This window comes from Aquarana catesbeiana, linkage group LG06 (assembly GCF_042186555.1).
Source record: "Aquarana catesbeiana isolate 2022-GZ linkage group LG06, ASM4218655v1, whole genome shotgun sequence".
Taxonomy (NCBI): Eukaryota; Metazoa; Chordata; class Amphibia; order Anura; family Ranidae; genus Aquarana; species Aquarana catesbeiana.
This window is the reverse complement of record NC_133329.1, coordinates 327,206,955-327,220,311: the sequence shown is the minus strand read 5'-3', so window position 1 is coordinate 327,220,311 and position 13,357 is coordinate 327,206,955. Positions and strand designations below refer to the sequence as shown.

At 45.5% G+C, this 13,357-nt stretch overlaps 1 protein-coding gene across 3 annotated transcripts in view; it reads right to left on the bottom strand.

The window, feature by feature from the left end:
• The window catches only part of PRKRA (protein activator of interferon induced protein kinase EIF2AK2), a 39,917-nt gene that overhangs the window by 10,788 nt on the left and 15,772 nt on the right, over positions 1-13,357 (bottom strand). For 2 of the 3 annotated variants that reach the window (XM_073633820.1, XM_073633821.1), the window contains 4 exons: positions 8,548-8,629; positions 7,697-7,781; positions 6,817-6,934; positions 5,104-5,201 (listed from right to left, as the gene is read on the bottom strand). In XM_073633820.1, coding sequence (XP_073489921.1) covers positions 5,104-5,201; positions 6,817-6,934; positions 7,697-7,781; positions 8,548-8,629 — 383 coding nt within the window. Of the gene's footprint in view, positions 1-5,103; positions 5,202-6,816; positions 6,935-7,696; positions 7,782-8,172; positions 8,228-8,547; positions 8,630-13,357 lie in introns of those variants that run through there. The other variant, XM_073633822.1, reaches the window with a different exon arrangement.

The following is a 13,357-nucleotide window of genomic DNA, read 5'->3' as shown; positions in this document are numbered from 1 at the left end:
ATGCGTGGGGCTGAGGAAAGACCGAAGGGGAGGGCCTGAAATTGAAAATGTCGGGTCCCCGTACCCGTCTTCACTGCCAATCTCAAAAACTTTTGGAAGGCTGGATGGATAGGGATGTAAAGATAAGCATCCCTTAAGTCCAACGTGGCCATAAAGCAGTTTGGGTATAGTAGGTTTTTGATTGTAAAACCGTCTCCATACGGAAATGCTTGTATCTGATGGACTTGTTTAAGGTGCGGAGATTCAGGATAAGTCGAAACTTTCCTGCTGGCTTTCTGACCACAAATACATGGGAATAGAATCCCTTGCCCCGCTCCGATCGAGGAACAGGAATCAGGACTTTTTGATCTAATAAGTCTCCGATCTGGAGACCCAGAGCCCTTGCTTTCTCCCGATCTTGTGGAGGAAATGTGACCAACAAACGTTCTGGTGGTTGGTGAACAAACTCCAGCCTGTACCCGTTGGTCACTAGGTCCAGGACGAAGGGGCTCAGAGTGACTGCTGCCCACTGTGGGATGAAGGCCCTCAATCTCCCTCCCACCGGGGAACACAAGTCACTGCGGCTTGGCGGGCTGTTGAGGGTTAAATAGCACTCCCCTTTGCCTCTGCCTATGTGCCCAGTCCAATGCTTTTTTGGCCTGCTGTCCTTTTCTCTAGGACTATGTTGCCTGTTTTGGCCACGAAAAAATTTTCTGGCTGTCTGAACTCTTTTTCTCTGGAAACGCCTTTTTCTTATCAGCCGTGCGTTCCAGTGCCTCCTGTAGACCTGGGCCAAATAAATGATCGCCAGTTAAAGGAAGGCCACAAAGGCGCAACTTGGAGGCCGAGTCCTCTGACCATGTCTTAAGCCAAAGGCTTCTCCTGGCCGAGTTCACTAGAGCCGAAGTCCTGGCTGACATTCTTACCGACTCAGCGGAAGAATCTGCCAAAAAACCCACTGCCTGAAATAGGAGAGGAAAAGACTTTAAAATTTGCTCTCTGGAGGTACCTGCTGACAGATGTGACTGAATCTGAGTCAACCAAACCTCCAGATTTCTGGCCACACAAGTGGAAGCCAAAGCTGGTTTCAGGTTTCCAACTGCTGAGTCCCAGGCTCTGTAGAGAAGGATATCCCCCCTCTTGTCCATCGGATCCTTAAGCGTACCCATATCATCAAATGCCAGGTCCGAGTTTTTTGAAACTTTTGAAAGAGGTGCGTCTAACTTGGGATTCTTATTCCATGGCTGCGCAGTGTCCTCATCAAAAGGAAACCTCCTTTTTAGGTTACTGGAGAAGAATGGTTTTCTCTCAGGATTATCCCATTCCAGTTTAATAGTATCAACCAAAGAATTATGAACGGGAAACACTCTTGATTTTCTCTTATGTAATCCTTTATACATAAGATCATGTTTGGATAACTGAACCTCTTCCTCTTAATTCAAGGGTAGTATAGATAGCCTTTAATAAGTCATCTACATCCTCAACAGATAACTTAAATCTTGAGCCTCGAGTGGATTTTCTATCTCTGGGCTCTGTATCTGACCCTGATTCTTCCAGAGAAAAACGGGTAGATCTGACCTCAGACTCAGAGTCTTCACTCTCTGCCTGCTGCGGAGTGCTTACTGACGCCTTCAGTGAAGACGGACTCTCTGCTGGAGTCTGGAGCTTGTCAATAAGCGTTCTAAAGGAAGGTGGACGCAAGCTCATCCCTAACAGAAGTAAGCATCTTCTGGCAAGAGGCAACCGGGTCATCCTTTACTAGGCCTTCTATACAGGTGCGACAAACTGCTTTGCTCCATGAGGAGCTCAATTTGTTTGCGCAAACCGCACATTTCCTTTTAAGTGGCTGCGCTTGGGCCTTGTCCTGAGTCTTGGTCTGCAAGACAAAATAAATGACCCACAATGTAATTAAAGCCACACAATCACTCCGTAACACCACGTGCAGGAGGGAGGAAATGTGTCCTCTTACACCCACTACTACAGAGGGGGGAGGGGGAGGGAACACTCACAGGGATAGTAAGGTGGTGACAGAACACCCCAGGCTTACCTGTGAGGTGCTGGTGTTGGGAACTGCATCCGCTGCCTGTGCAGGTACTGCAGGAGGATCCATTCTGCCCCTCTTGGTCATCCACAGCCTGGCTGCTTAACACCAAGAAACACCAGCAGCCAGCATTCTCTGTTCGCGCCGTTTATGAAGACTGGAACCTCGTCTCCGGCGCCCGATGATGATGTCATATGCCCCAGAAGTAACCCTCTCCAGGCACTTCCTGTGGGCCAGCTTGGAGCGCAATAGCTCCGCCCCCTCGAACGCTGCGGCTTCCTCCATTCCTTGCTCAGATCAGCCAGGCTGTCGGCAGGGAAGGACAACCGAAGCTCAGCTGAGCTAGAGTGCAATGCACTGCGCTAGGGGCACGACCTCACACTGGTCCTGGCCCTCTCCAGGCACTGAGGACAGAGAACAGCAACACAGCCAACCTCCCCAGCGGTGTGCTGCTTCTGGCAGAGGAAAAGGTAAGTGATATGCCCCAGAAAAAAGGCCATACAAAGCCCCTGCTTATAAGGCCTATGGGAGCAGGTTCCATGAACATGTTACCCCCCGTCCGGAGGAAACAAATAACTGACATGGGCCTGGAGGACCGCCCTTTTATCTGGTGGGGGTGACGTGTTTCCTGTCCTGGTAGGAGGAGCCCAAGGTCTCATGGGCTGTCCTGGAAGACGCTTGGAGAAAAGTAGGATTTTTGGGCTCACCGAGTCCTGCATACATCATGTCATGCAAAGACAATTCTTTTTGCTCTTCCTCCAAGCCCAAGGTAGCATAAATTTCCCTTAGGCCGTCTACATGCTCTAAAGACAATTTATATTTAGAAGGTGCATTTTCCACCTCGTCCTCATCCGACTCTTCCTTAGAATGTGAGGGGGAATGTCCTTCCCAGTTATGAGGACCTACTACAGCCTCCATTGCCGGGACTAACAGTGAGCTCAGAGGATTGTGAAGTTGACAGCTGACTTAAGGATGGATTTGCGAGCGAAGATCGAAATGATTAAATGGCATCCAGTTCTTTTGACTGATGCATGCGGAAGAAGGCTCTTCCTTTTTTTTTTACAAGAGAAAGAAGGCTCTTAAGAGTCAATGCATGCTTCACATGGTGACTTTTCCCAGCCTTCAGGTAATTTTGCTTTGCATGAAGGGCATCTTCTTTTAACCCCTGGGTCAGAGTTCTTGGCCAGCCGTGACAAGGGAAAAACAGAAAAACAAAACCATCCTAGTGAGTCAGCCTGAACTCTTCCAATATGCTCCCCACAGGTGCAGTGAGAAACCCAAAAGCCTCCTGTGCCCAGACAGGCCCTGCCACCAGGAGGAAACCAAACTTAAATCCCACTGAAGAGATAAAGGGAGAGAGAACCCAAAGTAAAATTGAGCAGAACACACCTTCCCCTTACCAGAGTCTCACTGGTGCCATGCCACTTGCTGCAGCCCCCGAATCCATCCTGGTACTGCAGCGTGTTGCATGCGGCTAAATAACAGAAATATAGGCACCAGCCCTGTTCCTCCCCCCTCCCCCTTTGCCTGCTCCTAGGATGGCGCGCCACTTCCGGCAGATGCAGTCCGACTGCCCTCCCAAGATGGCGGCAGCATTCAGAGAAGCCGAATCTGAAACAAAAAAAAAAAAAAAAAGGTCTGCTGCCACCTGGAAGCAGCAACACCTAGAGCAGTCCTGCACTCCCCGAGCACCGACGACAGAAGAATCCCATCCCAGTTTCTGCCATCACCCTGAGGAAGAGGGAGGAACTGGCTCTGAGGTATGGAAAGAAATTGTGGCACAGGGAGCCTGGCCTCTCAGGACAGCACCTTGAGAGCTTCTGACTCCCCACTAGGCGTTTCCTGTCGGAAGAAACACAAAAACTGGTAACATGTGGGAAGGAGCCTCCTTTTAAAGTTTGGTGGAGGTGTGTTTCCTGTTGACAGGTGGGAGGAGCCACTCAAGTGCTGTCCTGAAAGACATTTAGTGAAATAACCAATTTAGGTAAACATGAAAATATTGCACATCATGTAGTCCTTTATTTTGTAGATGACATTGTATACTCCTCTTCATTTGTAAATGGTATTTTCAGCTATACTGAAAGCAGCATTTTAGTCAAAACTAAATCCACTGCAGTTCCCTAGAATGTGCATACTTGCATATTATAGCATATTTACCCTCTAGCGTGCCCTTCTCCAATGAAGGTAGGTCTCCATGGATGCTACTACCAACATCTCTTCCCAGGTCTATTATAGGACCTTGGCAGAAATCTGTATTTTACAGATGCTGAGAATAGGCCAAGTGTGTATGCGGCACTGCCCAAGTGCTTAAAAAAAAAAAAATATATATATATAATAGAGTCTTTCCACCAAAAGTACTGGACCTGATTATTTTATTTTTAACTTTAGTTACGCTTGAGTCATCAGGGCAGTGACTCATCCCTTATCAGAAAGATTAGCAATCGGTTTTCTTCAAACTAAAGACTCTTTGCTGTGTTGTCTATAAGTTGCACTGAAAAAAATAATCTGCTGTAAGCACAGTGATATTTGTCATACTACCATGACTATTACAGAGCTGGATTTGCCATCGACGGACTATAAACCCAGACTTACTGCAAAGCGATTTGATCTTATAAACAAGCGGGCAATATATTTTATAACGAAGACAGAACTGCGCAATAGCAAGACATTTGCTGCTTGAAAAAAAAAAAGAAATTTAATGGTGAATAGATGTAAAATAGATTAGATTGGATTTTGGGAGAAGGATATCATTTAATGTCACTTTAAATCTAAAACTTGAATTGATTTGTATGAAATATAATGAAAGGGTGGAATTGCTGTTATGGCAGAACAGACAAAATATCCTGACCTAGCCAACATCCACATCTATAGAGAAGTAGCTCAGACACTGCGATGAACCACCCCAATCAAAGACATGGAACTTCGTATCAATCTGTTGAAGCAGCTCTCCAGCAAAAGGTCAAGTCCAAAGAGCCAGCACTTTTATATTAGGACAGATTTGCTGGTCAATGTATAACTGTTGTCGCCTTTTGATTGTTTTCTTCTTTTCACTGTATAGCTTTACCATATAATGTCACACTTACCAAGGAGATATTGAGATTATCAGTGGGAATGCTTTGTAGTTTAGCCAATAACTTCTCTGCCGCTATCCTCTTTGCCACTTTCTTTGATGTGCCTGATCCTGCAAAGAAAATAATGATTCAGAAGCATTTAATAGTGACACGGCATGACAACTGCATCAATGGCATGCCTATCCAGTCAACACTCCAGAGATCACCACATCCACTTAACTACAGTAGTGCCATCAGTTTACTAATCTGTAGTAGAAAATGTATCTACAAATAATGAGTGCCTGCCATACATATGAAAATACAATCATTAAACAGTCTTCCTAGCTTCATCCTGTATTGAAGTGGTTGTAAACCCAAACATACTCAATGAAATGACAAGCCTCAGGTGACACACAGGGGTTGATTTACTAAATACAAAAAGACTTAACATTGCAAGTGCAGTTGCTCCAGAGCTTAGTAAATGAGGGAAAGCTATTGACTTCCATCATTCAATCAATTGTAAGCATAAATTTTTTCTTGCATGTGATAGGGTACTCTTTGCAAAGTTTCACCTCATTTACAGGTTTATTCTGGATCTGAGAGGTTTACAACCACTTTAACTGTACTGCCCCAAACTGCATAATGAAGGGATTATTAGATGCTTTTAGTGCAACTAAAAAGGTTTAATGCATTAGAAGACCTCAGCAGCTTCTCTTTAGAACCTACTAGTCTTACTCCCATGCTGGATGATCTTCCAGGTTATAAAAATAAAAAAAAAAAAAAAACCAATGAAAGCTACAGAGAACGTCTTGTCAAAGTATAATGAAAGCAGGGCAAATCTGGTGCAGCTGTGCATAGTAGCAAATCAGCATTTTAAAGTGGCGCACTGCCCAAAAGTGGAAGCTCCGCTTGTTTTGGCAGGTAATGTCACCCGGAAGTTTGCCACACCTCCTTCACAAAGCGCAGCGTGCTTTGCACTTGTGCAGCAGAAAGCTAGCTGTGAAGTCGCGAGGCTTCACGGACGGTTTCCCTTACAAGAAATGGAGGGGGGAGCACCCGAGAGCCAACTGAAAAATCAGCTGGGGTGAAGACACTGCTGGATCTCTGGACAGGTAAACATCCTAATAGTAAGAGTCAGCAGCCACAGTATTTGGAGCTGATGACTTACATTTTTTTCTGAAGGAGCCTGGAGCTCCTCTAACTTCAGCTTGTTCAAATAAGCTTTGCCAAAAAGCAGCAGATTGGTTTCTATGCACAGCTACACCAGATTTTGCACACTCCAGTTTTAGTACATCGACCAATTAGTGTTTCAGCACTTTCAAATAGAATTGAAGGCTGACCCAGTCCTCCTGTGCATGGAGAATGGTTTTAATGATCAACATACTACTATAAAAGTGCTGCAGCTGGCTTCTTAACATGAATCTGGGATTTGGGGCCTGGAAGGGTCATGGATCGTGTAAAGATTTGTGCAAGGACCACTAGGTAACCAAAAGGTTTCAGTTTAATGATCTTGCATGACTAACAGAGGGCCATCACTTGCACTACAAGTCATGAAGGAGATTTTTGCATAGTATTAGGTACTGAATATCAAAAGTGTAAAAAGACTGTCACTTACAAACTACACTGCATAATTTCACCTGTAAATCTGCAGGTGATTGATAAAAACTTCCCAAAATGTCAATACTTTACATGTATGGCTATACAAATGCTAATGGTACCACTCAAAATACAGTACAGTTAATTTACCAGTTTCTACAAAAGTTTCCACTCTGCAGGACAAGGTGAACTCCCTCTTATGAGCCGGTCCTGCTTCCTCCGATATAAAATACTCAGGAAGTCTCCATCCTTTTTGTACAGCAAGCTCCTAAAGAAAGGATTAGATTTAAAAACATCATAAACAAACTCAGTATGCAAGGACTTTCACGACAAACAGATCAATTCACAGAACATTAAGGGCCTGTTCATAGCAGCAAGCGGTACCAAACCAACCACTGGTGTATGCTGTGAGACAACACCAATGAGCCAAATCCAGCACATTGCAAGTTTTTTTTTTCCACAGCCCTTGGTTAAAATGCCATTGGTGACATTTCAATAAAGAGTTGTATTCACTACGGTGGCATTTCAAAGATTGACGCAACCGGTCACTCTGAAAAACAAAACTGCTTGCAGTACTTTTTCTGCACACACCATGGGAATGCTGTGATGTGAACTGACATCATAGGAAGCAAGGCATTTCGTCCTGTCTATGCATTGGGGATGCATGCAATGCAAATAGCTGCCAGCACAGCCCTGCTGCATCTGGTGTGAACAGGCTCTGAAATTTCAACATTTTGGCAAAACACATGTAGAAGTGCAGATACGATATGGTGCAGATATGCAACCAATTATACTAGACAGCCATCCACAGCACCATAGAACTTTTCTGAAGGTCTAAGCTTTGGCAAATACTCTCCCTCAATCCACAAGGCAATAATGGAGCCTGAATGCCAATGCTTTAGCACTTGATTTAGGGATATAGTGTGCAGGTGTGCCCTGGAGGGCTTACCAGATAACCTGGGAGACCAGTACTGCTGTGATGTACTTTGCAAAGGTTTATGGTAAAAAAAAAAAAAAAAAAAAAAGTTACCTGAAGTGAGCCAATAGGATTTTCTTGAGTCTGATTAGCCGTTTGCTTGGATACATGTCGTGTAATGGGTTCTGTCATAGGCAAACTGTAATTGACAAACATGCAAATGTGAAAATCAAGAGGCTGTCTTTATAAAGAGAAAAAAAATAAAATGCACTGGTCCTAAAGTTAGACATTTTAACCTTTCTATTTTAGCAATTTTCCATCTTTCCACTATCACTGATGACTGAACACATCCCTAGACAGGTCTTCACTCAAACCAAGTCACTTTTGAGGCCTGTGCAATCTGGTAAACATAGAAACCCAAGCCCACTTGAAGCTTGAAGTGTTATTTCATTCTGCTATTCTCTCCTTGAAGCAGTCACCTTTGTAAATTCGTGTACCAAATTGGCACTCAGATCAGAACCAGACAGTGGTGAGAGCAAAGTGCAGCTTGAGAGACCCTACAGAAGCTATGGGTTTTGTTTGCGATTCACCTGCTACACTGTGTTAACGTTGCCTTAACTTGAGCTTAGGTCATACAGGTGATTTTCAACAGGAAAAAGGTAGCATTTCTTCCCTGAATCATCGATGACAAATCTTTGGGGTATCACATTCCTTGTCACATCAGCCTTGGGAGCAGAACCAACTTCCAAACGCACTGCATACAGAAATAAAATTGCTTCAAGCAATATTCTGCACTTTAGACAAAAAAAATACTCTTCAATACCCCAATGACCCGTCTTTCCAAAAGTGGGGGCATAAGATAAGACCAGAGAACTAGAACAATTGACTTACAAGAGGTAAATACAGAATTGGTGTTTTGCTAGACAAACTTGTAACATAGGTTTACATATTTGATCATATCTCACTTTAGAGTGGCATCTCCTCTTAATATGTTCAAAGCGGATTCTGCAGCTTTATGTTTTGCAATCTTCTTGCTAGGCCCATCCCCTAGAATATATACAAAAGAATGAAAAATATTAAGTTCAAACATCAATAGTAAATGCATAGTCGATTGTGCCCTCTAATAGCACTGCTATTTTCTATCACATTTTTTGCGATATCACAAAATGGAGGCTATTCAACCCGAAAAATACAGATCCTTCCAATAATACATTCATATTTGCAGCAGCCAATACCATTCTGTAAACCCATCATTGCATTTCCAATGCAAAGCATCAAGTGTTTCCCTTTGGGGAGGGGGGGGGGGGGGGGCAGGGATGCCATCAGCAGTAGAGCATTGCATAATGTCAGTGCCACTCTGAATCACCAAGGGTCAATTAATGCTGGAGGAAGGGGCAAGAGAACCTTGTAAATTATGTCATTTTTCTGAAGACTTTGAAAGGGGCAGAGGAGGGGGGGGACAAAAACCAAAAAAAAACCCAAAGCACATTATACCTGTACGTGATTTTGTGCACGTGGTGCAGGAGGCGCGCACCACTGTAGCGCCACTTTTGCTGTGGTTGGGCATAGCAGGAGCCAATCAGGTCTGGTGGCTGCGAACCGCAGCTCGCTGATCGTTCAGTGGAGAGATGGCGCAGCTAAGCTGAAACACTGATCTCTTTTCCTCCAGTAAATGAGTCCCACACAGTAAGCACCTCCCAGGGACACACTTAACCCTTTGATTGCCCCATGGTGTTAACCTTTTCCCTGCCAGTGTCATTATTACAGAGACAGTGCATTTTGTTAGCACTGATCACTGTATTGGCGTCACTGGTCCCCAAAAAGGGTCACCTAGTGTCCAATTTGTCCGCCGCAATGTCGCAGTCACAAAAAAAAAAAAATTGCTGCCATTACTAGTAAAAATAAAAGCCAGAGATCTATCCCATAGTTTGTAGACGATAACTTTTGCGCAAACCAATCAATATATGCTTATTGGGATATGTAGCAGAATACATATTGGCCTAAAAACTTTTGGGGACAAAACAAAGTTTTGTCCCCAAATGGCCATCTGTATGGCAAGGTTTATCCATCTAGCCATCACGAGTCTCGATGCCTGCTTTGCCTTATTGACTCCTGCATAGAGGACAAATGATACAGCAGTTCTTTGCCAGCCCTTTGTTCGAGATAAGCTATGAGTATTACGTCTAGTTTTTTGTGTCTTTTCTGCTATCCATTGATTTAGGAAGAGATGTGATAACCAAATTCTGCATCCTGTGAATGGTTGAAAAGACTTGGTAGAAAAACTTAGTTTGGCGAGAGGACCATTTTATCTGCCTGGATCAGTCAGTAGGGTTCCATCGTGTAAAAAACCTTGAGGCTTTCACCCAACTCCCCTGGCCGATGTTAGGGCCACCAAGAGTGCAATTTTTAGTGTAAGATTTTTATCTGAGCACTACTCCAGTGGTTCGAATGGCGCAGAGAGGAATCCCCTGAGCACCGTGGAGAGGTTCCATGTCAGAGTTCTGCCGACTTTAGCGGGTCTGGCTCTATTTAACGAGATCAGGAATCTCTTTATAAATGGGTCCTCTGCTAATCTGGTGTCCAGACAGGGGGAGAGTGCTGCCACTTGTACCTTCAGCGTGCTCCAAGAGAGGTTCAAGTCTGCTCCCTCCTGCAGGAAATCCCAAATTGCTAGGATGATTGTCGGAATCCTGTTTGTTTCCGTACCCGGAGACAAACTTCCTCCTCACTCTAGTTATGGGGTTTACTGCTGGCTAGAATGGGGTTGATCACTGTCCGACAGTTCTTTATTTTGCAGCCTCACCCTCAGTAACCAAGCCGAAAGCTTCAAGAGTTTGCGATTCGGCTGGTTGACTGGCCCTCGTAATAAGAGGTCCGGTAGGTCTTGCTGTATCTGGTGCGGCTGGAGGAACCATGCTCCCTGGGGCCAGTGAGGTGCTACGAGCATCACTGTTGCCCTTTTCTTCCATGATTCTTTGGCTCACCTTGGTATTAAGGCGGTCAGAGGGAATGCATAACACGGCTGGTGTGCCCAGCTTTGATTGAATGTGTCCAGTCTGATGTTGCCATCTGTGGTATCCAGCGAGAAGAACCTTGGCAGTTTTGCATTTGTCCTTGAGGCAAACAGATTCACCTCAGGCACGCTCCAGGTTTGCATGATCCACAAGAAGGTTACTTGGTTTAGAGACCACTCTGTCCGTTTTATGGTCTTCCGACTTAGAAAGTCTGCCAGCGTGGTGTCTGTCCCCTTCAAGTAGATGCCCGAGGTTGATCAGATGTTTGTCTTAGCCCATGACAGAATTGCTTCTGTCAGGCTCAAACGAGGAGATCTGGTTTCCTTGCCTGTCCAGGTATGCCACTACTGTGGCATTGTCTGACTGAATCTGGACATCTCTACCCTGGATAGCTGGTTGCAATGCTCTCTGCGCTTCCTCTACAGCTTTTAATTCCCTCATATACTAGGAGGCTTGAGACCATCTGGAGTTACATCTCCCCTGTGTACAGAGATCCCCCATGTGCACCCCCCATACTAGGGTATTGGCATCTGTGGTAATCCTCACAGGGTTGGCTTGCGCCCATCGGCATAACGGAGTGGACTGAGCCACCACTGAAGAGATTGTTTGACCAACCGAGGGACAGGAATGAACATTTCTAAGGATGATGGATCACCACCCCACTGGGTCAAAATGTGATTCTGTAGAGGCCTCATGTTGAGCTGTGCCCAGGTGATGGCTGGGATCGAGGACATCAGTCCTAGCACTGCCTCGTTCTTTTCTTCCGTCTGGAGGGGTTTGGTTACTCTGGCATCTAGCACATAATTCAAGTATACCACCTCTGGCTTGGGGTCAGCTATGATTATTCTGCATTTACTATCCACCCCAGGTTTTGTGGATAGTAAATACCTGCGCAGAGGTTGCTTGTATCTGCAAAGAACAGATTGTCTAGGTATGGCATCACGCCTATGCCTTGCTGTCTCAGGCCCTTTAGCACTTCTGCTATAATCTTTAAGATTCTAGGCACAGAAGCGATACCAAAAGGCAAAAGATGTGGACTGCAGATGCAGGGTGGCCACCGGCCCCTGGATCGTGAACCTTAGGTATCTTTGATGACTTTTCTTTATGGGTACATAATGCGTCTTGCAAGTCTATTGTGGCCATGCATACCTCCCCTCTTCTGTTAAGCTGCTTAAATCTCTTGGAATGACAAAAGGTCGCCTTCCCCTGCTTGTTTTTTTCTTGGGGGGGAACCCTTTGTTCTTCGCTGCAGTCCTGTCCAGGACAGTTTACAGGTCTGGCCTGAACAGAAAATTTCCTGTGAATGGGGTCCCTCACAGCCTATTCTTGGAGGCGATGTCCCCTCCTATGACTTTCAGCCACAGGGCTCTCTTGCTTAAGGCCACGGCCCTAGAAGATATTACCATTTCAGCCGAGGCATCTGCTAGAAAAGTTGCCACTCTGGTTAGTGTGGGAATGGTCCTCACTAATCCTTCCCTTGGCGTGCCTCCTAGCAACACTTGCAGTTGAGACAGCCAGCTAATAGGGTGCGAGCTGTGCAGGTGGAAGCCATTGCCGGATTCAAAATCGCCGCCCCTGCTTCTCATGCTCCACATCATCAAAAGCCAAGTCAGATTTGTTTGAGACTCTCACAAAGGAGGCATCCACTTTGGGAGATTTTCACCCTAGTCTTGGTGTCTTCCTCTGCAAATGGATACCTGCGCTTGACCGCAGCTGATATGAAGAGCTTCTCCTGGGTTTTCTGGACTGCAACCCCTTGTATATTTTGTCGTGCAGGGAAAGCCCAGAAACTTTTTGCTCTTTGATACCCAGTGTGTCTGCTATAGCCTTTCAGCTAGGTTCCACTATTACAACCTTAAAGTTGCACGATTTTTTGACACAATTTTGCTGCAATTTTGATGCAACTTGAAACCATGTCTGTATTCTTGAGGTCTATGGACCTCAAGTTGCATCAAAGTGGAACCAAAGTAGTGCAGGGACCACTTTAAAGTCGCACAGGTATAAATGGTACTCATTGGAAGTCACGGGGTATGACTTGTCATGCAACTCTGCAGTCCCAAATCGCATGAAAAGTCGCACCAGATGAGACCGAGCCATGGAAGATTATCTGTGTCTTCTGAGGGAAATAGGGTGCCCTCTGATGCAGAGTCATCCTCCTTGGAATCCCAGCATAAGCCGTCCTCTGAGTTTTGTTCGGAGTTATCCGAATCGACTAGATAGGGTACTAGCTTGGCTAGAGCTTATTAGCATCTCCAGCTTCTCTACTGCTGAGCGTTTTGGCCCAATAGTGCTCTTTTTGAAGGAGTTAAGCATGTCCTTAAGGAAGCCTTTTGACTCCTTAGCCACCAATTTATGCATTTTTGGCATAGTGGCTTTTTTCACTGAGGAAAAAAACGGTGAATGCAAGAGGTGCATGCCTTGCTCTGGTCTGCGCCTTTTTTTCCCTCTGGGGCCTTTTCCTGCAAGTAAGCACAAAGGGCCTGCGTGAGGTTGGCGGTGTACAATGCAATTGTACGGTTTGTAGGGAGGTAAAAGACAGAGGTGACTCCAGAGTGCTCTGGCTTTTCTTGGAGCTGTCCTGACATGCAGGATCTGCAGGGCAGGGTGGAGAAGCGTCCGACCTGGCCGGCCACCTGGACCCTCTGTTTAGAGAGCCCTTTCTGCTTCCTGCTCCAGCCCCACCCCCAGCTGACCCCATCCGGGTTGGAGGACACACCTGCATCTGCCATATCTTCTCTGATGTCCTCTTTCCTGGGTTTCC